The 25360-nt window shown below is 33.1% G+C and overlaps 2 protein-coding genes across 2 annotated transcripts; both read left to right on the forward strand.

Moving 5' to 3' along the window:
* Positions 1-6068: 6068 nt before the first annotated feature.
* Positions 6069-10570, forward strand: LOC109013212 (phytosulfokine receptor 2). The gene has a single exon (XM_018995226.2). The coding sequence runs from the start codon at positions 7187-7189 to the stop codon at positions 10340-10342; it is 3156 nt and encodes a 1051-aa protein (XP_018850771.1). The 5' UTR covers positions 6069-7186; the 3' UTR covers positions 10343-10570.
* Positions 10571-18286: 7716 nt separating this feature from the next.
* Positions 18287-20332, forward strand: LOC109013222 (squamosa promoter-binding-like protein 3). Its single transcript, XM_018995237.2, has 2 exons — positions 18287-18761; positions 19837-20332. Exons 1-2 carry the CDS (start codon positions 18391-18393, stop codon positions 20087-20089), a joined length of 624 nt encoding a protein of 207 aa, XP_018850782.1. The 5' UTR covers positions 18287-18390; the 3' UTR covers positions 20090-20332.
* Positions 20333-25360: the final 5028 nt, after the last annotated feature.

Raw genomic sequence — 25360 nt, forward strand, 5'->3', positions numbered from 1 at the left:
ATAGTAGAATAAACTTTATGGGGTCCACATAATATGAGTTAAAATGTGTTTTGATGTTAAAATGAGTTTAGATATATTTATGGAAAATTAAAAAAGGTTACGGATTCCATGTGTAAAAAAATGTTGAATTGAAAACGGTTGTAAGTCCTACCTGTGAAAAGGTTTTGAGTTGAGATAAGTTCATTAATTTGAAAGTTTTGTGTTTAAATGTTAAATTTAGTTTAAAATTAAACTGAATTGAGTTGAATTCATATGAATTTAACAATCAAATGGGGCCTAATAGTTAGGGTGTGATTGTCTTCGGCCTACATTAGGTAGGGTTGTTTTGTTTTTTATTTTTGGTTGTCCCAAAGATTTGTGTATTTTGCACAACCTCTTTGAACTTTATTTTCAAGGCAAGAAGACGTGAAACAATGTGGTTAGGGTATGTTCACCGAAGAAAGATTGCAAGGGGGGGCATCTATTGAATTTGGAGTTTGGGAATGACACATTATTTAAGTTATTGAGATAAGTAACCTTTTAAGTTTAATTAAGTTTGTATTTTGGGTTCAATATTTTATGGTTGTAAACAATCATTTGGAGCCAAAAAACAATATATATATATATATATCTCAATAACAGACTATGTCCGAGAAAATAAAAGAGATAATGATAAACAAATAATATTTTTTACAATTTTAATGACATTTTTATAAAATAATTTACAAAAATAACATAACTGTATATAAATATTCTCATTTTAAAATACGATTGCTTAAATGATTATAAAAAAGATTGTACGTATATTGCTACTCGAAGATAAATACATCACACTAACAAGATTTAATGGGTTATAAATATATCTAACTCTGATCTCATGTTCATATATTTCATAAAATCAAAGTAACCGTCATGCAAGTTAATAAAAAAAAGAGGGTTAAAAACTTTATAGTGAAATTGTGGACAGTCTTTTCAGTCTACACGAACAATATGGAAAATAAAAGGACAATGCTACAGCGGGAGCTCCGGGTCTAGCATTGTTATTTTAAGTGTTTTTTTTAAAGTTATTTATTATATACATTTTTTAACATTTTTATATATTTTTAAAAAATAAAATAAATTTAAAATATTATTAAAAAATAATTTTTTAATCAAAAAGTAAAAAAAAAATATTAAACAATACTTTTTTAATATATTTATTTTATTTCATGATTAAAAAAATATTTTTTAATAATATTATAATATTTTTTTAAATATTTAAAATTATTAAAAAAATTTATATAAAAAAAACACATAAAAAAAGTGCATTGTTATTCATAAGCCCATACACCACACACCATAATTTTTTTTATTTTTTTAAAGTTTTTTTTGGTTTTATTATTCTTAAAATAATTGAATTATTTTACTTATAATTCATATACCACACATTTGATAAGAGAATAAAATTTAAAAAATTATAAAAATGATTGTGTGTGCTGTATGAGGCTTAGGAATATAATTTTTCTAAAAAGAAATGCAGGTTTGGTAACAAAAATAAAACATAAAATTCTCATCTCATCATTACACTTTTTTTAAATCCTCATATAAAATATAATAAACAATTTAACTTTTTCAAATTTCAATATACTTTTTTCAAATCTCAAAACAATAATAACATTAAAATATAATATTTTAAACTTTAAAATAAAACACAAAATTTTCATCTTACTCCAAACCTACACTAATGGTGCGCTGATAGCCAGACGCTAAGCATTTTTCATAAAAGAAAGAAAGGCACTGACAAAGGCTATCATTGATGTGTTTTCATCGTGGCCAACCCATCAATCTAACGAGGAAAGCTTAAGGAAAGCTTATTCAAGAAGATTAATCATGACTCATTTTTTAGAAAAGTTGTAAGGTAAATAAGATTAATCATGGTAAGCTTTTTTTTTTTTTTTTCTTCTACCTAATAAGTCCGTACGTCCACCAACCCAATTGGCTCATGCCTGGTCAGACATGGATTTATGCCATTTTCTAAGAAATTCTTACTATTTTTTTTTCCCTTTTTTGTTGGACACGAAATCAAGACCTCCAACGCCTTGTGGACGAATGAAATGAATTATCAAAGTGTTGCCGCAATTTCTTAATCAGTCTTTTTTGTTAGGCATTTTTTTTTTATTAATGCTAAATATAATTCTAAAGTCTTGATAATTCTTGAATTCTATATATAAGTCTTTAGAAAATATAGAATCTTAGTTTTTTTTTTTTTAAATAGAATCTTAGTTATTGAACTCTAGAACAAGTTTTTTTGTATCTTTGTCGAGAGTCTAATGGGTTGATGACATATAACCTGATTTTCAAAATAAAAATTTGAATTTGGAACCCCCATCTCCTTGTATAAAAAATAATAATATTTTCTGATGTCTTTGAATGGTAAAGTCTTTAATAAATTAAGCGTAATAATATATTTATAACATTTTACAATTATATTATAATTTGTTTCACAATTAACTAATGCAATCATCTCACTTAATTAAAAATAATCTCAATTTTATATAACTACTCTCTTTTATATCAAGATTTGAAATACTTGTAAATTTATCATTTTTCATAAGGTAATCAATAATTGTTAGAAACTTAACTTGTATCTAGCAAGAAAATTATTAAACACGTCTCTATTAAGGCAACCAACGAAAGAAAATTATTCGGTTTGGATTCAAAAATCACTCAAACTCATCTCATCTCATCATTATAATTTTTTTAAAATTTTACATAAAATATAATAAACAATTTAAAATTTTCAAATCTCAAAATAATAATAATATTAAAAAATTATATTATAATAATATTTTATTTAACTTTCTTATGAAATCATCTCGTTTCATCTCATTATCAAAATCTGACCTAGATTAAATAATTTAATTTCACCCCATTACTTTTTAAAAGTATATGTTCAATAATTTATTTTTTTATTAAATAGAAGATCAACTCAATATAAAATAAAAAAAAACTTAAATAAGGTGGAATGGTTTATTATTAACCTACCATTTAAAAAATATAACAAACTTTTGGGATAATAATGAAAATCAAAAGGTGAATGAAAAGGAAGGAGCACCACGGAAGAACACATAAATAAATGGTGATGGGAATTGGATGGAAAAGGAGCTTTAAAAAATAAAGAAAAGGACAAAGTGGTTTTTGGTGATTCATATAACATGTTGGAAGGTTAAAGTGGTTGATTAAAAAAACTAAAAAGGCAGGTTAAGTGGTTGACACGACAAGTAGATCAGCAGTGAATTACGAGGCTTGAGTCAGGCTTTGATTGTTTAGATGAGACGAAAATTAAAAATTAAATAAAATATTATTAAAATTTATTTTTTAATATTATTTTTATTTTAAAATTTTAAAAAGTTGAATTATTTATTTTATTTTATATAAAAATTTTAAAAATTTGTAATTATTAAATAAAATAAGTTTTGAAGTTTTGGGATGAATATTTTGAATAAGTTCAAATTTATTTATGAGTTATTTGATTTAGACAAAATAAATATTTATATTATAATTCTTTTACTTATCATCCTTATGCCATATATTTGTTAAAAGAAAAAAATAAAAAGATAAAAAATAAAAGTAAGTTTATGGTATAAGGATGAATATTATAATTTTTCTTTATATTATATCTTATAAATTAATTTACAATTTTAATAAATAAATTTTAAATTGTTATAATTATTTGTATGTAGTTTGTGCAAATGTTTAAACCAATGATCATATTCATAAAAACTCAAACAATACGTGTTGTTTTTTCTTTATTTGTAAATTTTCTATGTAAAATAAAAAATAATTTTAAAATTAATTAACTTCATAAGAACTAATCCGAGTATTTATACAAATAATATTATTTAATAATTAAACATATTTTGGTGTATACAAATAAAAATATAGAAAAATAATTTATATAAATTTTAAATAAATAAGTATCATATAAATCTTTATAAAAAAAAATAGATATCAACTTAAAAAAATATAAAAAAATCTAATCTTTATTAATATGGCTCAACTTTTTACAAATTATTTATATAAAATCTATCTATTTAGAGCAGTATCTACCGTTTCGCAAAAATAAATGAAAGTCGATTATAAATAAAAAGAGAAAAGAAATCGCGTCGTGACGTCGGCCTTTCGCCGCTCTCATATGAGATCTTCCACCTGCTATATTCGGTCAAACTTTTCGTTTAAGCATCCAATTCCGTACTCTCCGGCCTCTCTTTTTCTCAGTCACTTTTTTACTCATCAACTGCCTCTAGAGCGCGTGCACAACACACTAATTAGTAATAATTGATTATGATTTATTATATTTAAAATAAGAGAAATAATATTTATAATCGTGAGTATGTAAGTGATATGCAGTCAATTTGAAAAAATAAATAAATATGAGATTTATATGAAAATAAATTAATTTTTTAATAATATATTTTATTTTTTTTTAAAATGATTATACGGTACTTACAAATTTTACGATTGTATGTAATATTACTCTTACAATAAATGTGCATTGTACTATTAGACAAGAACACCGAATATTAGGAAAACTCAAAGTACAGGTAGTTGAGTATGCCTTGTTTTATTTTTATTTTTATTTTTTAAATTTTAATCTGGCTGGATATAAAATGTTTCTTGGAATTTCCATTTTATGAATCTCCATTTTAATTTCAAATATTGATCTTATTTTATTATGAAACCCTATAATGTCTTTGATTTAAATTTAAACACAGATTTATTTATTAAAAAATAAAATATAATATTTTTCATCCCGACTTTATTATCTCTAGTTAGGTAATTTCATTGGTTTGTTATGTTAAATACTTGAATTACAAAAATTGAAAGTACATCATGATTCATATTTAATGATATACTTATAGATGACAGTTAAAACAAAATCTATCATGTAAAAAAATTCATAAAACTCTAGCAAAAATCTTTAATATGATGAAATACAAGCTAGATATCTAGATACATTTAGATGTTAAAAGTATCTCAGATCATATGTAAATAATAGTGAATAATTTATAAATAATAATAAACTATTTATGAATAATAATGAAATAATTTGAGATGGACTGAGCTCTCAAACACAACCGAGTAAGGATAGAGATATGACTATATAATTTTTTACAACTCATCTTTGAATGAATACTATTTTTATAAAATAACAACACCCTTATAATTTTATAAAAAAGAAATTATTTATATCTTCTTAGGATATATAAGTTATGCACACTTATTTTGAAAAGTGTACAAATTTAAAAATCATGTGATAAAATATATTTTTAATGGTTGATCTATTTTTTTCTAAAGTATTCAGAATTATTTTTTATAAGGATCATGCTAGCGGGTGCCTAGTGTTTACCACTAGTGTACCGCTAATTATAAATTTTTTGTTATTATTTTTGTTATTTTAATTTAAATATTTTTTTAACATTCTTAATTATTAAAAAATAAAAAAAATTACATACTTTTATTAATAATTAATTTCTTAATTATTAAATAAAAAATAAAAAATAAAAATAAAATTCATAAGCGGCAATATTGAACTGTAAATTTGAGGAGCTTCATTAGTATTTTTTTTTTTTATAAATTAAAATCTAAATAATTATAAAAAATAATCGTGTGTATATATGTTTCTCTTTTGTTAATGCGTTGCAGCCTGAACGTCCACAATAATGATTCGGTACAGTGTCAGCACGCGCAAAATGTAAACGTGGGAGTTGGGTGAAATCCTTTTTCTTCGTTAGAGCGCACCAAACAAAACATGTAGTACCTTATCAAGTATCACACACACCCCACCATCTCCACAATAGATTATTTTCCTTAATATATATATGTATATATATTTTGTAAATTAAAGTCAGAGAAATAGATAACTAGCAGACAAATGTAGGTGTTGATTGTTGAAAACAGAGGAGAAACAGACGGTTCAATTCGTAACTGGTAAACTGTCTAGAAAAACCAAAGAGAAATTTGTCTAAAAAGTCAGCCCTTTCGTCTTCAACTGTCAAATTGCTTGCTCCATTTCCCCAAGCGTTTCTCAATTAAAGTAATAAATTATAGGTTCTCAAAGGGCGATAAGGAACTTTCCTTTTCTGTATCAGGAAAAAATGCACTCCCACACTGCACTTTTCTCCTCTACTGTTTCTTGATTTGAAGGATCCAGCTCTCTTTTTTCTTCCCCTAGATTCTGTCATCTTTTCTGGCTTTTAATATTAGCGGGAGAGGTAGAGACATATGGTTTTGAAATCAGGGAAGATGCATCCGCGGAAAAAGTCGACAGTGTTTGGTTCACGGGTGACTGTTGCTTCAGTTGCAAAGGGGTGGTAATGCTAGAGATCTTTATGGGTTTTACCGTATGGCTTTCTTTGGGTTCATGGGTTTACTAGTTTTCTTGGAAACAAAAATCAAAAGGTCTACTCGCTTGGTTAAAGTTCCTTTCTTTTCTTATGCTTCCTCGGTTCCTATGCTCTTCTTGTTCGGTGACTGAAATCTTTGATCTTGGGATTTGATATCATTTAGCCATTTGGCTTTACAGATTATCGTTGCTTAATTTGCACGTTGTTGTTTTTTTAGTATTATCATTTTAAAGCTCCTTGGGTGTTTCGGAGGCGGGTTAGGAGTTCCTTCAATCGGGGACGTATTTTTTTATTCTCTTTAATACCGTTGCTTGTTCATCAAAATAGGGTTTTGGGTTCCTTGATTATTGGTCAAGGGCTTTGATTTCTGGTGGGGACTGGGTATCTCAGTGGTTCTACTGGTATTTATTACCGCTTCACTTTTTTAATGCTCACTGTTAATTGCTTCACTTGCAAGCTGTTGTTTGTTGGTCCTTTTGTGGTTTCTGAGGTATTTTGGGATGTGGGTATTCGTTTTCTGTAAGGGTCGGTGTTTGTTGAACACGTTCAGAAGTAGGGTTCTGGTGGGATCCAAAAATTGCTGGTCTAGGGAACTGATTTCTGGTGGGGATTGATGATCTCAATTGTCGTGCTCGAAATTCTTGCTTCATTTGCAAGCTGAAAGTTGGGGTTTTATTGGTGGTTCTTTTGGCATGTGGGTATGCATGGTTCTTCATTTGGATTTCTTATTGCTTCTGGAAAGCAGCGCACGCAGAATGATAACAGGTTCAGCTAACTTATTGGCCTTACTTTGAGCTTGAAAATCTCCTGTGGTTTCAGTAATGGTGGTGCTTCCGTATTTTCCAATGACGTTCCTCAAATGGCTATGCTTGGCTTGCTTTCTTTATTCATCTTTGGGTCTGGATAACCCAAACCTATCCTGTGATCCACATGATCTGTTGGCGCTGAAGGAATTTGCAGGAAACCTCACAAATGGGTCCATTGTCACTGCCTGGTCCAATGAATCCGTTTGCTGCAAATGGCATGGTGTTGTCTGTGACAATATGAACGGTAACTTTTCAGTTGCTAGAGTGACCAAGTTGTTTCTCTCCGAAATGGGTCTCGAAGGGACAATTTCAAATTCTCTGTGTCGATTGGACCAGCTGAATTTGCTTGATCTTTCGAGCAATCATCTCAATGGTGAATTGCCCCCAGACCTCTCAACCTTGAAGCGGCTGGAAGTTCTTGATTTGAGCCATAACTTTCTATCAGGACCAGTTTCAGAAGCGCTTTCTGGTCTTGAATCCATTCAAATACTGAACATCTCTAGCAACTCATTCAATGGGAATTTTCTGGGACTCTGGGGATTTCCAAATCTTCTTGTGTTCAATATTAGCAACAATTCATTCACCGGCCAGTTAGATTCTCATATTTGCAGTTCCTCAAATGGGATTCAGATTCTTGACTTATCGGTGAACCACTTGTTGGGCGGTCTTGAAGGCTTGGACAATTGCAGCACATCTCTGCAACAATTACGTGTGGATTACAATTCACTTTCAGGGCCTCTTCCTGATTCCTTGTATTATATGACAGCTTTGGAGCAACTCTCGGTCTCTGGGAACAACTTCTCTGGCCAATTAAGCAAGAAACTGAGTAAGCTCGCTAGCCTTAAAGCCTTAGTCATTTCTGCAAACAAATTTTCTGGCGAACTGCCAAATGTGTTTGGGAACCTTACAAATCTAGAACTGTTATCTGCACACTCGAATTCATTTACTGGGCCATTGCCAGCCACCCTTGCACTCTGCTCAAAGCTCAGAGTGCTTGATCTTCGCAACAATTCGTTTGTGGGTCCTATTGATCTTAATTTCACTGGGTTGCCCAATCTGTGCACGCTTGATCTTGCCACTAATCATTTGTCAGGGCCTCTTCCGAATTCCCTATCTAGTTGCCGTGAGTTAAAGATTTTGAGCCTTGCTAAGAATGAATTTACTGGCTTAATCCCTGAAGACTTTTCAAATCTTGCATCGCTGTCATTTCTTTCATTGTCGAATAACAGCTTTGGGAACTTATCCTGGACGCTATCTGTGCTGCAGCATTGCAAAAATCTCACCACTCTTATCCTTACCAAGAACTTCCATGGTGAGAACATTCCTAAAAATGTGAGTGGATTTGAGAACTTGATGATTTTGGCACTTGGGAACTGTGCTCTGAAAGGCCAGATCCCTGGTTGGTTATTGAGTTGTCAGAAGTTGCAAGTTCTGGACTTGTCTTGGAATCACTTGAATGGCAGTGTACCGCCTTGGGTTGGTCAGATGGAGAGTTTGTTTTACTTGGACTTCTCAAATAACTCTCTCACAGGTGAATTGCCAAAAAGTTTGACTGAGCTTAAGAGCCTCATTTATTTAAATTGTAGTGCTCCAATTCGTACTGCTTATACTGGTATTCCACTATATGTAAAGCGAAACCAGAGTGCTAACGGTCTGCAATACAACCAGGCCTCGAGTTTTCCCCCCTCAATATACTTGAGCAATAACAGAATAAGCGGAATGATATCCCCTGAAATCGGGCAATTAAAAGAGCTACACGTTTTAGATTTGAGCAGAAACAACATTACAGGGACCATCCCTAGCTCCATTTCCGAGATGGGTAACTTGGAAGTATTGGATTTATCATATAATAATCTATATGGATCAATCCCACCGTCATTCAGCAAGCTCACTTTCTTGTCAAAGTTTAGTGTGGCATATAACCACTTGCGTGGAGCAATTCCAAGTGGAACACAGTTCTCAAGCTTTCCCAACTCAAGCTTTGAGGGCAACCTGGGACTTTGTGGGCCAATGTATTCCGCTTGTGCCTTTGGGGGGAATACAGGAAAACCTGTTATTCCATCGGGTTCAAACAGCAAGTTTGGTCGAGGTAGCATCTTTAGCATAACAATCAGTATTGGTTTGGGAGTTGCTGTGCTACTTGCAATTGCTCTGCTTAAAATGTCCAGGAGGGATGTGAAGGATCCAGTTGATAACTTTGACGAAGAACTCAGCAGGCCACGCCGGCTATCTGAGGCTCTTGGGCCTTCAAAGCTGGTACTCTTTCAGAACTCAGAATGCAAAGATCTCACAGTTGCGGACTTGCTGAAATCTACAAACAATTTCAACCAAGCAAACATAATTGGTTGCGGTGGATTTGGTCTGGTTTACAAAGCCAACTTTCCCAACGGGACAAAAGCTGCAATCAAGAGACTCTCTGGGGATTGTGGTCAGATGGAACGTGAATTCCAAGCTGAAGTGGAAGCCCTATCAAGAGCTCAGCATAAAAATCTTGTTGCTCTTCAAGGTTATTGCCGATATGGTAGTGACAGGTTATTAATTTACTCCTATATGGAGAATGGAAGTTTGGATTATTGGCTGCATGAGAATGTTGATGGGGGTTCAGTTCTAAAATGGGATGTAAGACTCAAGATAGCTCAAGGTGCAGCTCGTGGATTAGCATACTTGCACAAGGGTTGTGAGCCAAACATAGTTCATCGAGACGTAAAATCTAGCAACATCCTTTTGGGTGAAAGTTTTGAAGCTCATTTGGCTGATTTTGGTCTCTCAAGGCTACTGAACCCTTATGATACTCATGTCACTACAGATTTGGTTGGTACTTTGGGCTATATCCCTCCTGAATATAGTCAAACTTTAACGGCAACTTTCCGGGGTGATGTTTATAGTTTTGGAGTTGTTCTTCTGGAGCTTCTTACTGGTAGAAGGCCTGTGGAAGTTTGCAAAGGCAAAAACAGCAGGGACTTGGTGTCTTGGGTGTTGCAGATGAAATATGAGAAGAGAGAGGAGGAAATTATAGATTCAGCAATATGGGATGAGGATCATGAGAAGCAGCTATTAGAGGTGCTTGTTATTGCCTGTAAATGCATAGACCAAGATCCAAGAAAGAGGCCCTCTATAGAACAAGTGGTGTCATGGCTTGATGGTGTTGGATTTAAAGGTGTACAACAATGAACTCTTTTAGTTTCTCTCTTCTAATTGCATGTCCGGATTCCCAGAAAAGTAAAGTATACCTGTAAAGAAACATTGTCCCACCTTCCTACAAGGTCGGAGTGAGTTTCAATGAGTGACTGACAGATGACCTTGTATACACAGGCTATTTGGCCATTTCTTTCCCCTGAAATAAGCATTTATAACAATTTCTAAATTATATTTCGGTTGATTGATTGTCTAAGTTATAGATTGTGATGCACCCAGAAGATGAAAATGATTTCTTTTTCTTTTTGGTCTTTTAGCATCTCAAGTGATTCATTTCATTGGCCTTATACCTCCAATTTAATTTCTAAAAAAGGGAATCACTAGGACTTGGGAATTTATGCTCTTATATGTCTGCAAATAAGAAACTTGCTCGAAAACTTGGAATTCTCCTTGATTGTTCTTGTCTCAAGCTTTTGGTATTTACCCCCATAGAATTCAGAATTGTTAAGAAGTCCGAAACTAGCAGCTACCCTCTTGAAACATATATTTCATGCTGCTATTTTAATACATATATACTTCGATTCATATGCAGCTTGATAACTCCATTTCTATTGATGCATTTTCCTATACCAGTATTTTTTTTCTTTTATCTACATCAATCCTAGACCATTTTTCACTGGAGAAAAAAAAAAAAAAAAAAAAATCATATTCTGGAACCTCATTCTTCAACCTCTTTGCCTTTTTCTTTCATTTTTTTTCCCCTTTCGTTTTATTCTTAATAAATCAGTTTTAGTCGTGGGATAACACCGAAAGTCTGCATCTGGAATTTTTTTGAAAAATGCCTGCTTTTTCCACATAATACGTTTAGAAGTTAGGTATCTTTCTAGAAGTCGGATGACATTTCAAGCCTATTTTGAACAATTGAAAAAGCTGGTAAGAACTCATTATTCATTATCCAGACTTGTGAGGCAGCATTATTAGTTGTCACCCTCCTCGTTCTTTAGTCAAAACCTAAAATACCACTCTCCATTGTAAGCCGAACCCTACATTGAAAAGTAAGGAGAAAGACTTTTCGTTGTTGAAATAAAACCAAAATGAGTCCCTACCCTATTAACATTAAAATATGAGAAATGGTACTCTTCCCGTGGGGGGTTAGTAGCTCTTGCTGGAATATTTTATTTTTTATTTTAATTTTTTTTATTTAATAATTAAGAATATATTTTTTAAGAATTTTTTTTTAAAATTTTTACATAAAATATATTAAACAATTCAAATTTTTTAAATTTTAAATCAATAATAATATTAAAAAATAATATTCTAATAATATTTTATTTAATTTCAACTTTCAACTTTCAACTTTCATTTCAATTCATCTCATCTTAACTCACTATCTAAACAAAAATGATAGACTTTTGGTAACACCCAAAATATCATCCTTCATTAAGTCAGTATTTAAGTAATAAAATAGTATTGGATTTATACATTCAAAAACTTCTTCGAGTTTTCAATTTATGATGTTACTTTTAGGTTTAATTTTTTTAATTAAATCTTTCCATCAATATTTATAAAATAAAAATTGCCCTACTATAATATTAATTAATTAAATCTTGAAATAAAAAAGAAAACACGTCAACTAAAATATTAAAATATTAAAAAAAGAAGAAGAGAGAGAGAAAACAAAATTGCCCTACTATATCCACCATTCCTCGGAAGAGAGTAGCCAGTGAAGATCTCATCCGTTGCGAACTTCCAGCCTGGCGAGGAGGGAGGATGTCTATTGTTCTGTCCCCTCCCTTATCCATCCGTCCTGCATAGGGAGGGTGTGTTTTTTTTTTTTTTTTTTAATATATATATATATATATATATTTTTATGATTTATTTATTTCTATTATTTTATATATTTTAATTCTTTTGAGTTAAGGTGACAAACTTTTTGAATTATACAGGTGCGGGGCGATCTATGATGAATGTAGCTTGGTCACTAGAAAGCTATGAATTTCTCAACTAGTCTTTTAGGCTTTGTTTGGTTGTTGAGCTCAGCTAAGTTCAGTTTAATTTTAAATTGAACCTAACATTTAAATACTTAATTCTTAAATTATTAAATTCATCTCAACTCAAAATTTTCTTACATGTAAGACTCACAATACTTTTCAACTTAACATATCTTTATTCGTGAGACTCACAACATTTTTCAAATTTTTCATAAAAAGTATTAAACTTATCTTAACATCAAAACACATTTTAAACTCAGTTTAGATGACAGTTTAGATGAACTCTATATAACTCTTTTCACTACTCAACTCATTATTATTTATAAAGAACTGAGCTCAGCTTAACATCTAAATGCAGCCTTAGACTTTAACTGTATTTTTCTCTAAAGAAATGATAGTTATAGTTGTAAGTATACAAACGATACGTAATTATTTTGAAAAAAATAATAAATATGAGATCCACATAAAAATAATAATAATTTTTTAGTAGTTGACTATATTTTTTTTAAAATAATTATATGGCACTTACGTATTCTATGATTGTATATATTATTATTGCGATGATTGAGAGATGTAAGTCCTGATGTCTTACACGATTATGGGCCTTGGCCTCGGACATGCATGGGCCCTTCGTTATGAATGGAACTCACAACTAAATACAAAGGCCGCAGGTCCACTGCCATGGAGTGTGAGATCGAGTACTGAGGCGAATGCAAAACTTATTAGGCGTTTTAAGAAGGTGCAGTTTCAACTTTCAACCATGTCCAAAGCTATCTTAAGATCTCTGTGAGCTTGAGATCAGTGGCTGTCTTTACGAACAGCCATGAAACCTCAGTTTTTGTCTGTCGTGGAGGCATTATGAGTGACTTTGTGGATAGCAAGGGGTGGCGCTAGCTGCACTACCGAGTGCTGTCCTGTCCTGTCCTGTCGCGATACAAAATAAAGCCTTGTCCCTTGTCGCATTGGGTCGTCTGGAAAAATACAGGGGGGGTGGTTCCGGGAATCTGATACGCACGTCTATTTTTGAGACCCAAGTGAGCTTTGACTGTCTTTTTTTAGGCATTTTCGAACGCCTTTGTGGATTGCAGCAGTGCAGTGCACTATCGGGCGGGTGCTGTCAAGATGCAACAAATTAAATGCCTCGTTTGTTGTCCGCATTCGAACGTGTCGATGGGCCGGCGAGGGGGCGTGGGGGGTATCTGATGCGTTGTCTATTTTTTGCGCATAAATCGACAGATTAAAGTGTACGTTGCTAGGAGGAATGATAAAAAAGAAAACGCGATAGATAGGAAAAAAAAAAAAAAAAAAAATAGTTTCTGAAAGACCCACCGACTTGATTTTGAAAGTGCAATGGACGTACGTACTTATCTTCCCAGTAGCAGTATCTCTGTTATACCTATAGTTAGGTGAGATAAATTAAAATAAAGATTAAAAATTAAAAAAATATTATTTTTTAATATTATTATTATTTTAAAATTTTTAAAAAATTAAATTATTTATTATATTTTTTGTAATAATTTATAAAAATTATAATAATATTATAAGATGAAATCGTCAGATGAGATGGATTGAAAGTGTCTCCCAATCCAAAATAAAGCTCATATGCCAAAAATTAAGTTAGGTATAAAACAAGTCCAGAATCATGCATCAACTCTGATCGTAGAGTGGTATATTTAAGTCTTATTTGACCGTCATGAGTTTGAGTTTGAGTACTTAATCACTTAACTATATATTTTATGTTGACAAATGACTTATTTATTTCTCAAACGAATTATTGGAGTATGTTCATGAGTTTCTTAGTTTTGACAAAATACATTATTTATATTATATGTTATTATTTTATTTACAATATTATATCATACGAGTTGTATAAGTTAATAATCAATTATTGTTGTATCTGTTTACTTTATAGTACTTCTAGTCGCCTATATGCTTTCTGCTCGAATCGTAGCTGTTGGGACCGATCAATTTAAAATTGAAAAGAAAAATTATATTCTCATGTCAGTATATAAAATATATTTAATAAAATATTTATATAGTATAATTTAATTTAAAAAATAAATTTTAAAGTTTGAGTTTTATAAATCAAAATTTATCATTTAAGTAATGTGAATAATATGCTCTATACCCTGATTTGATAATATAACGAGTAATGTTAGATACAGTTCTAAATTGAGTAAGTGCCGCACACTCATTTAAAAAAAGAATGAGATTTACTATTAAAAAATTAATTTTTTTTTATGAATTCGATATTTATTCATTTTTTTCAAAAGGAGAGTACGCGATACTTGCATACTTATGATTACAAATATAATTTGTCTGTAATAACTTAATAAATTAAAATACCTTGACACTGCTCCTGACATGCCTCGACACTGCTGTGGTTCTTTGCCTACTATGACATGCCTTGACAGTCCCATGGTGCTTTGCCCGGGATTCATTGTTTGATTGGAAAAGGAACAAGAAAATTGACCAACCACACACGAGAAGCAGTGGATAAATTTCAACGTTCCCTCCCAACCGTTTTTGAGAGGGGGCATTACACCCTCACCTAGAAGGTTATTACATGTCTTTTAGTTGTGCCTCCACCTTTCTGATTTCAGAATTTTGAATGTTATGCTATTGCTCCAAGAATTATAATGAACATCATGTACGTACAGAAAACAATATTGAGTTAAATTAATGATACATGTTTGTATATATCTTAATGGAAAGCGAAGAAGCTTTATGATATGGATAAAAGACTGTAACAAAGGGAAGAATCCGAGAATGACATGAGCTAGGGGACCAAAATTCAACTAAATAATCATGAGGATCATGGGCATGCACGTTGTTGTGATGAAAATGAAGTGATATGACATGTTGATTCTCACTTGAAAAAAGATGGGTGACGCGGAAGTTGGTTAATTCGCACGGTGGTCCTATCTACTGCCCGATCGAATAATCATGATATTTATTGTCTTAACGTGTGTATGTCACGTATATTTATATTTTTAAAAAAATAAATAATTTTAAATTTTAAATAAATAAATTATTTTTTAATAATAAATATCATTTAAAAAAAAAAATACCCAAAATTTATATATCTTAAAATTATAGTTAACGTTACTCTAAGAAACCGGTTGTGAAAATGGTTGTGATATATATCATGCCAAGCTATATATACATAGATGTATGTGTTTGTACCCTAGCCTGCAGGTTTTACATTTTATTATTGTCGTCCCTCTAAGTATTATCACCTTTAAAAAAAAAATTAACATCACTATTTTACAATAGGCTAGTTTTGTAAATAGAAATATATTTGTCTTAAAATGAAATAAAGATAAACGAAGTTAATCCTATACACATGCATGACTGTTTGAGTGAGTTTTTGACACAATTATAAAATTAATTTTTTTTTTATAATATAAATCTCATATTTATTTATTTTTTCACTAATATAGCTATTATTTCACTTGAATTAATATATATTTATAAACATGTACAATAAGTACGAATCTAAGTCCATCAAAGTAAACATAACGTAGTGATAGTTTTATTATCTTATTATTATCTATTTATTATTTAAGTATATTTTAAATTTTTTTATTATTTTATTTTATAAATTTTTTTAACATTTTTAATCGTTAAGAAAAAATTAAAAAATATATAAATTTATTAATACTCATTTTTTTAATTATTAAATAAAATTAAAATTTTTAAAAATAATTAAATATAAATAAATAATAATAAGCCTGTAATTATTTAAACAATTTCCCAAGGCTAACTATGGTACGAGAGTAATTAATGGTGAGTTGTCTTTAATGCATTCGTCGACAGCATGGTACCATGCCCATGTGAACTCATATGTTGAAAGGTCATGTCACTGAATTCATCTTGAATGCTAATGTGTACCTACGTAGTACTGTGGTCATGACGTTCATTTTATTGGCAAGGCAGTCTTAGAGCATTCACATTGAATTCCTTATAAAAATTTCTTATAATTTAGTTAAAAAATACATTTTTCAAAAGTTTTTCTTAAATTTTACTCATCTTTCAAAAACCTTCTACATCTCATTCCCTATCAATTCCCTATTCTATTAAAATAATATTTCTCTATTCTTTTTTTATTAATTTTTTCTCTCACTTTCATTTATAAATTTAACTTCTCAATATTTTTTTTATGTTTTGAATTATTACTCTAGTGTAGATTTTAAATAAAAATTTAAATTATTTTTAATATTTTTAAAATTATTATTTTTTTATATTTTCGTAGCTATTTAAATTATATTTAAAAATATTATTTAAAATGACAATAAATATAAGTATGAAAGAAAGTGTAGATGATTAGAAGAAGAATTAATTTAATTGAAATGAATAAAATATTAATAAAAGTGATTTAGGGAATGAATAGTAGTTTCCTATATTTGGGAAACCACTATTCATTCCCTAAATTTTTTTCCTAAAATAGGAATCAGGGAGGTTTTTAGAGTATTCCCTAAAATATTTCGCAAATTATAGGAAAAAAGTAGTTTTAGAGAAGCCAATGAGAATGCTCTAAGCTAGCTACCTGTTAGTAGTAATTAGTACTCTTCTGTCTTTGCCCCTATATTTACATAATATATCTCCTAACATATTTTACAACACTTATTATCAATTAAAAATATTTTAATAAAATAATATTATTTTTATAAGTTAATTTATAAAAATAATTTTTTCAAAATATTATTCTGTAAAATATTATAAAAAATTATATGTATTTATCATACCAAAATATACAGTCCCAGCACCATCCATATATATATATATATGTATAAAAAAAATTTAATTATAAACAATTCTACGTATTAATACGTGTATTCATTTAATATGATTGATCAGAAAGTAAATTTTATTAAAAATAATATTAATTTAAATTTAAAATATGAAGATAATAATATTAATATACAGATTAATATACAAACTCACCTATACATAACAAAACTCACATGTAAATAACCTCAAATTAGTACGAAGCAACGTCTTCATGCAACGTCCCAAGGAGAAATTGAAATATATACATATATATATATATATATATATATTCTCTATTTATGAAGAAGTTGAAAGCAAAGCATGAGAAGAGGCAGATAAAGCTGAGATTCAAAGCGTAAAGATACATATAGGCCTTCTAAACGACAAGCGTAGAAGGTACTGTGTTGCACAATTTTACTTGTATTTATGACTGAAACGAAGTGATCAATTGGCGAGGCTAAGGCAGTGTGTAGGATAGTTAAAAATGATGGGTCCCTCTTCTTTCGTTCCTTGTGACAACTTTACAGGCAGCTTTAAATATAAAAAATATTCATCATTTTCACATATTACATATATATATATATTTTTTTATTAAATATATGATGTATAGATAATGAGTAAAATATTTCAATTAGATTAAAAATAATAAAACAAACAAAAATTAAAAATAAATAAATAAAAATAATGTATAATATGTAAAGATGATGAGAGCAAAACTCTTTAAATATAAGCTGCAATACTGGAGATATATGTATGTCCATGTAATTTCGGTTCATCCATTAATTTTAATTTTTGTAATTAATTATTTTTTGAATTATTCAATTTTGAAATCGATGGGTAGAGTATAATATATACGCTACTTAAATAGTAAAATTTAATTTATAAAATTTAAATTTTAAAATTATTTTATAAATGTAAATATTTTATCATTCTATATATTCTACACATCAACTTGAAAATAATTTTTTATTTTATATTTAAATGGCCATAATTTATACACTACCCCTTATCTATATGCACTCTAAAAGGTCAAGCATGGTTGCAACCATAACCCCCAACCACTCCAATATGTGAATGGATTAGGCTCAAATCTTTCCATCATGAGCAAATTATCCTTCTCCAAACTTGTTTAACGTCAACATGTTGTTATTCACTAATATTAATGCATAATCATATATACTGACACACTCAAGGAAATGGAGCTTGTGGTCCAGGCCTCCACCTTTTCCAACTTTCCCTTACACTTTCGTCCCCTACATTACCCCCAAGTTCCACCCCTTTGCTCCAACCACCACCTCCTTGACAGCATTCGGCTCATCAATGGAGGCTAAGAGCTTTGAAGGCAAGCGAACTTTCAAAGAGAAGGTGAACAGGCCGGATGCCATAGTCGAGGATCAAGATGTGGATGATGACTTGGATGAAGAAGAGGGCGGTGTTGAAATGATAAGCTTTGTGGATAATGATCAGATCAGAAAGAAAGCAGGCGTTAATGTTGCTGTCTCTGCAGGGAAAAGAACAGGATCTGGTGCTGGTGGGGTGTCACCGCCATGTTGCCAGGCAGAGAAGTGTGGTGTTGATTTGACTGAAGCAAAGCGGTATCATCGCCGTCATAGGGTCTGTGAGTTTCATTCGAAGGCGCCCACTGTGATTGTCGCCGGACAGCGGCAGCGGTTTTGTCAGCAATGTAGCAGGTCAAGGATCGATCCCCACCCACTTTTCTTTAGCATTCTTGTTTGAGCATTCTTGTTTCTTCCATCTATATATGCATGGTTTAATTGGTATATTTCATACTACTAGAACAATCATCTATATGCACGCTTCTTTCTTTTAACAAGAAAATATTCATCTATATATATGCATTAAAAACCTTATTGTTGTTGTTAAAGATAATCTTTTGCAAGCTACTAAAATATATCTTTAGGAAGTTTTCTTCTCAGAATTATTTGCGTACAACACAAATGTAACTTCAATACCTTTTGGTTCTTTTCCATTCCTTTGGAAAATGTTCCTAAAAGGATTGATTTCTGGAGAATGTTTCGCCAACACAAAGGAAAAGCCATTAGCTAGGCGCGCACAAATATATATATATATATGTAAAATTCTATATATCATACTATCATCTCACTTTCATCTTACTATATAAGATGTGACATACTTATTATTATTAGATGATAAAGAATCATCGAATAAAGGATCATCTAATGGTAATAAATGTGTCACATCTTACATAGTAGTATAGTATATAGAATTTTCCTATGTATATAAATATATATATCGAAATGGTTGTGAAGCTAATTTTGAGTTGCAGCCATAATGAGCTAAGTACAGATAACTAACCTTGAGAGTAAAACCTTAATTTCTGTGTATGCAGCCTTGAATGTGATTACTTGCATGATCATCACTTCCAGCACCCACTTGGTTAATTTGATCTGAGACCGAATTAACGAATTTGATCTGAGACCGAATTAAAACGTGCGAAGATCAGCTTACGATCTCGAATAATACCCAAAAATGATAGATACGTTCTAATTCTAGCTATACAGAATAAATCAAGCGCTAGCATGTTGCATGCGAGACAAATGTATTAAAAATAGTTGACTATTTAATGCATTAATGAAAGAGGTTAATCCCCGCTTAATTAGTTTTGACAGCTAGAGCTGGGAATCGGGAAATTAATGCAATGAAGGAATATCATGTACGGGCATGCAATTGATGCGCATAATTATAAGATCGAACTCCACCTGATATATAATTGGAAATGTGCAGGTTCCATGAGGTATCGGAGTTTGATGAAGCAAAAAGAAGTTGCCGCAGACGCTTGGCCGGACATAATGAGCGGCGCCGGAAGGGCTCAGCAGATCAATCTGGTGGAGAAGCTGGCTCGAGCCGCAAAGGGGTTGGTCAACAGTCTAAGGAGATCAATCAGATTATTAGGCAAACTGATGATAATCAAAGAGGAAGGATTCAGGTTGCAGTTCCAGCAGGGAATTCCAGCTACAAGCATCTCCAGATTAGATAAAAGATTAAATGCTTAATTTCTGGCATGCTCTCTCTCTTCTGTCAGCCTGATGATCATATACATATAGTTTTCTATGCCGTGTACTGAGAAATAGTGTTTGTGTCGTGTTGAGATAGACCATTATCTTTGTAACCACAAACCTTGGGTACGAAGTTGCCTTATGTTCTACTTTATGAGCTTGTATTCGATCTGCAAACTAATTGATGCCATATATATGAGCACTACTGGTATGTTCAATGGAAACCATGCTTCCATCTTACATATATACTTCACTTCAGCTAGGCTTGATCTGTTTGTTTTTGACGGACATCGCCTCTCTACGGACCAACTTTAAGTAACTTTAGACACAGGAATTTCCGACGAACCTGATCTCTACTGCAAATTAGACATTTAGGTGTCGTCAGGTTCGGTTTCACCGTACTTTTAAACTATCTCATCTTATCTAAACATTTAAATACTATTTAAGCACAAATATTTTTTAACAATTTTTTAACTTTTTTATCTAATCATACATAATCATTACAACTTTTTCAAACTTTCAAACAAAATACAAATAAATAATTCAAAATCTTCATATCCCATAACAAAAATTATATTAAAAAATTATATTCTAACCCTCTTTTAACTTTATAAATTTTTTATTCAACTTTTTGTATTTTCTTTTCCAAAATTCCATAAAAATCTTAGGTTAAAATATTTTACTACCATTCACAAATTTCTCTTTTTCATCTCATATCATCTATGTAACCAAATGAGGCATTATTTTCTAGGTGTGTATATTAGGCATTTCAATTCAGTAATATAACTACTTGATGCTTCTGGACACTAACGTTTTTCATGAACCTACTTGAGTAGAGAGTGCTAATTTCAAGTCAAAAGGTCCAAGATGTTAGAGCACTGACATTGACTTAGCCAAATGCCAGTGCAAAGCCAAATTTTGCCTAAATATTGTTGAAGGCGTTTGCATTGAAGTAGGCAAAACTCCTTAGCTCCACTTTTGAGTTATAGTAAATCCAATTCCTTCTCTAAGTTTGGCATGATATTGTTCATAGGCCAAATGAATTTTTTATTCCAAAATGCAAAAGAACAACCGCATCTGTGTTTCCCTAGTTTTTCAATTCCCAACGCCCCCTTCATTTCCTCTTCCTCTCTCCCTCGTAAAACCCCCTTTCCAATTTGCATAAATCTGTTTTATCCCTTCCCTTCTATTTCTCTCATTTTCTTTATTCCTTCGCCGTACACTCCCTCCCTCCCATTCTCTCTGTTTTTTCTTTTTCTTTCAATTTCGTTTCTTTTTTCTTCAATTTTGTTTTCTCTCGCGGCTTTTTGTACACTCGGCAGGGACAATGTACAAGGATATCTGAAGAGATATTGAGGGAACTAGAAGTTGGTGGTTTTTTTCTTTTTCCTCTTCATTGGAGTTTTTGAGTAGTCAAGAACTTAAGAGAGAGCGAGAGAAAGTTGCGATTCAGGGGTATTTAATTTGTGGGAGAACTTTGTTTTAATTTTGGGATGAGCTTCTTAATACCATAATGGGTCTTTGCGGTTTTGGAGTTGGGGTTTCTATTGGTCTTGTTGCTGGATGTTTCTTCTTCATCTATTTCCAACCCACCGATGTTCAGGTACCTCAATCTCTCTCTCTCTCTCTCTCTCTCTCTCTCTCTCTCTCTCTCTCTCTCTCTCTCTCTCTCTCTCTCTCTCTCTCTCTCTCTCTCTATCTATATATATATAAACACGCATTATGTATATATATTGCTTTGTATATTCTCATCTACGTGTTTCGTACGCCTTTGAGCTAGTTCCAGTAACTCGGGCCTGGACCATAATGCATGCACACTTCAAGATAATAGAGAAAAGAGGAGCTGTGGGGAGGTTGGGGAGTCTCCGTTGCTTAAGTCAGTATATCTCTTTCATAATTTGTGCGAGAGTCCGAGAGCTTAGAGAGAGTTCTTCGTACCTGGGGGTTAGCTTTTATACGAGATTTTTTGGTGGGGACATCTCGTATCTTGCCTTAGGGGGCTCATATCACTACGACTGTTGTTTGGTCAAAATATTTTAATGCAGCATGGCTTCTGGGGTGGCACCATTAATACGGCATAGAGCCCGAGGAGTAGCGCCATTAAGGCGGCGTGACTCCCTGACTAGACTTTAGCCTGTGAGTGATCATTGTTGAGTCTCTCCATACCTTCTGCTAGGAGATCGAGAGTTCTCCGCATCTCTCGCCTACCTACCTGTATAGGTTCTCAACGTCTAGATATTACTGGGGGTGTGTCAGGGCGACAAGTCCCATATGTCCCTATCATTCGCATTTCCCACATGAGGGTTGCTTCATGCCTCACGGGTTGGTTTTGCTTACGGGCTAAGTTCTCCGCAGAGGCCCAATGACTTTTCTCAAATGAGGGTCGTTAGGCCGGGTTGGGCTATTCCTACCCTTTTCCCAAGGTCCCTCGTGGGCTTGTTACTCGGGCCTACAGGAGGGAAGATCCCCTTACAGTTACCTCTTCAATTCCTATCGGACTAGTCATGTGGGAATTTATTCTTTCCTTTGTCTTCTTGCTCTTATTTTCGTGTGGCTGTGTCTATTGAACTTTCACGCCTTTGAGATGGGCGGTTATTACTTTTCCTGACTCTGTGGCACATCTTAGGCTCTTGGTACTTGATTGTACCTGTAGGGCTTTTTCATCATTAATGGTGTTAGGCAACGGTTCCTCTCCCGACACTAGTGGCACATCCCCTAACAGTTGGATTTGGCACTTGATTGTGTCTGTTCAGTTTTCCTAGCATTGATGGTGTCAGGTAACAGTTCCTCTCCCGACTTTAGCGAAACGTCTACTGACAGTTGGATTTGGCACTCGATTGTGTCAGTTCAGTTCTCCTAGCATTGATGGTGTCATACGGCTCTTTCTCTTCACGTCACATTGTACAGTATGCACTGCGGGATTTGTGCTTGTCTCGTTGGCCTCGTGGGGTGCGTGTGCTCCCACAATTTTGTATCTCAACCGTCTCTAGTGCCTATTTAAATCTCAATACCTTCATCATTTGGCACCTACTCGCATTCCTTGCCATCGTTTTCCTATCCAGAATCCGTTGCATTCCTGAGCTATCTTTTCTTCATTTCTAACGCATATTTATTGCTTTTCCTTACTCTGTTTTATCATTCTCATGGCTCTAAAAAACCTTATCGTGCTGCCCCAGGGGCTCCAGCTATGTCAATCTCTCCGATTCTTCACAGTAAGTTGTAGGGTAGTTTGAGACTGGACCCGCTCCCGCCAGTTGATATCACAACAAAGGTAAATTGTCAGCGATGAAGATTACGTTCTTGGAGAAGGGAATTGAGAAATAACTGGGGAGAGTGTTTCGAGGCGAGACACAATTCATTCCTGGAAAACCATACTTTCATTAATAGAGTTTACATTGTTGGCCATGGTAATATTACTTACATGTTTTACACTTTTCAACAATAAAATTTTCTCAGATGCTCGGTGTTCCAGGGGTGAAGCGGCTCGTTCTCTTAAGAGTTTCGGAGCCAGTAGAAGCCCGGACGGTTGTTGGTAGTAACCACGTAGGGGCCCTCCCAATAGGAATCAGTTTTCCTTCGTCTTGGGTAGTCGTCTATGTTTGCTTTAGCACCATGTCGCCTATCTTGAACACTTATGGTCATACCCGCTTGTTAAAACATCGTTCGACTCTCCTCTTATTGATCGTCTTCCTTATTTATGCTTTAAGCCTGACTTCCTCAAGCAAGTCAAGCTACTTTTCTAATCGCTCGTCTTTAGAGCTTTGCTCGAAATGTTGCACCCTGTAGGTAAGGATCCCAACCTCGACGGGTGGCATCGCCTCATATTCCTAGGTGAGAGTGTAGGAGTATCTTCAATCAGGGTTCTCATTGTGATCCTTTATGCCCACAATACACCGGAGAGTTCTTCTGCCTAGGTGCATGTTGTCGAGTTTCTTCTTGAAAATCTCCATCAGCTTCTTATTGGTTGCTTCAACTTGCCTATTGGACCATGGATGTCCTGGAGACGAGTATCGTAATTTGATTCCCTGGTCCTGACACTAGTCTCGGTAGTGGTCAAAGTCGAGCTGCTTTCCGTTATTCGATATGATGATGCAGGGGATGTCGAATCTACAGACGACCGTCTTCCACAAGAATCGGGTGATATTGCTTGTCGTGATTGTTACCAATGCTTCAACCTCTACCCACTTAGTGAAGTAGTCTACTCCACCACCACAAATTTTACTCCCTTTTTGCCTAGAGGGAGGGGGCCTACCAGGTCAACTCCTCTAGCAGGCAATGAGGTACTTTGAAGTACTCTTGACATTTCCTACACTTCTAAATGTATTCTTTGGCATCTTAGAGGGCACGAGGCCAGTAGTACATCGCCCTCATCACTTTGCCTACCAACACCTTTTCCCCGGCGTGGTCACCGTAGATCCCCTCATGTACCTCTACCAACACGACTTTTTCGAATGAGACGCACCTTACGAGAGGCATGGAGTAACCTCTCTTATACAGAACTCTGTCAAGTAAGGTGTAGCGTACTGCTCTATTCCTAATCTTTCTAGCTTCCATCTATTATCGGGTAGCTCATTGGTGTCTATATATTTGATTATGTCCAATGTCCACTCTGGGGCTTCTGGTTTTATCTCTATGACTTCAATTTCTACGACGGGTATTTCAACAGTCCTGACCACTGTTTGTTCTGGCATAGGAGAATCTTCTTGCCCGAATGCTGCTCGTGCCAACTTGTCCGCCTTTTAGTTCTTGGCACTCAACACTTGTTGGATCTGAAAGTATTTGAAGTGGGCGTGCTTGCCTTCTATCAGTGCTATGTGGTTCTTCAATTCTTTGCTCTTCATAGCGAACTCTTCCCGTACTTGGTTGACCACTACTTGAGAATCGGCCCACACATCTATCTCTTTAGCGCTCAAAGTTCTGGCGATCGCCAAACCAGATAACAGCGTCTCGTACTCTGCCTCGTTGTTGGTGGTTTTAAATGCCAACTTAATAGCATAATCATGCTCTTCGCTTGTATTTGTAACAATAAGCACCCTTACTCCCCCTCCAGCCCGGTAGGACAAGCCGTTAATGTAGTCCTGCAAGGGTTTCACTAGAGGTGCATGTTCGACTTCTTCTTGGAAGCCTGTGAATTTTGCAACAAAATCTACCAATACTTGTCATTTAACAATATTTCAGGGTACATATTCGATGTTGAACTCGCTTAGCTCCACTATCCAGTTCATCAGGCGCCTCGAGACATCTAGTCTTTG

Source organism: Juglans regia, chromosome 2 (genome assembly GCF_001411555.2).
Source record: "Juglans regia cultivar Chandler chromosome 2, Walnut 2.0, whole genome shotgun sequence".
In the NCBI taxonomy this organism is placed as follows: Eukaryota; Viridiplantae; Streptophyta; class Magnoliopsida; order Fagales; family Juglandaceae; genus Juglans; species Juglans regia.

Bases quoted from the DNA above. Each gene is read 5' to 3' on its own strand.
- LOC109013212 (XM_018995226.2), top strand. From the start codon at position 7,187: ATGGTGGTGCTTCCGTATTTTCCAATGACGTTCCTCAAATGGCTATGC.
- LOC109013222 (XM_018995237.2), top strand. From the start codon at position 18,391: ATGGAGGCTAAGAGCTTTGAAGGCAAGCGAACTTTCAAAGAGAAGGTG. The intron at 18,762-19,836 runs GTCAAGGATCGA...GGAAATGTGCAG, and splicing joins TTTTGTCAGCAATGTAGCAG to GTTCCATGAGGTATCGGAGT.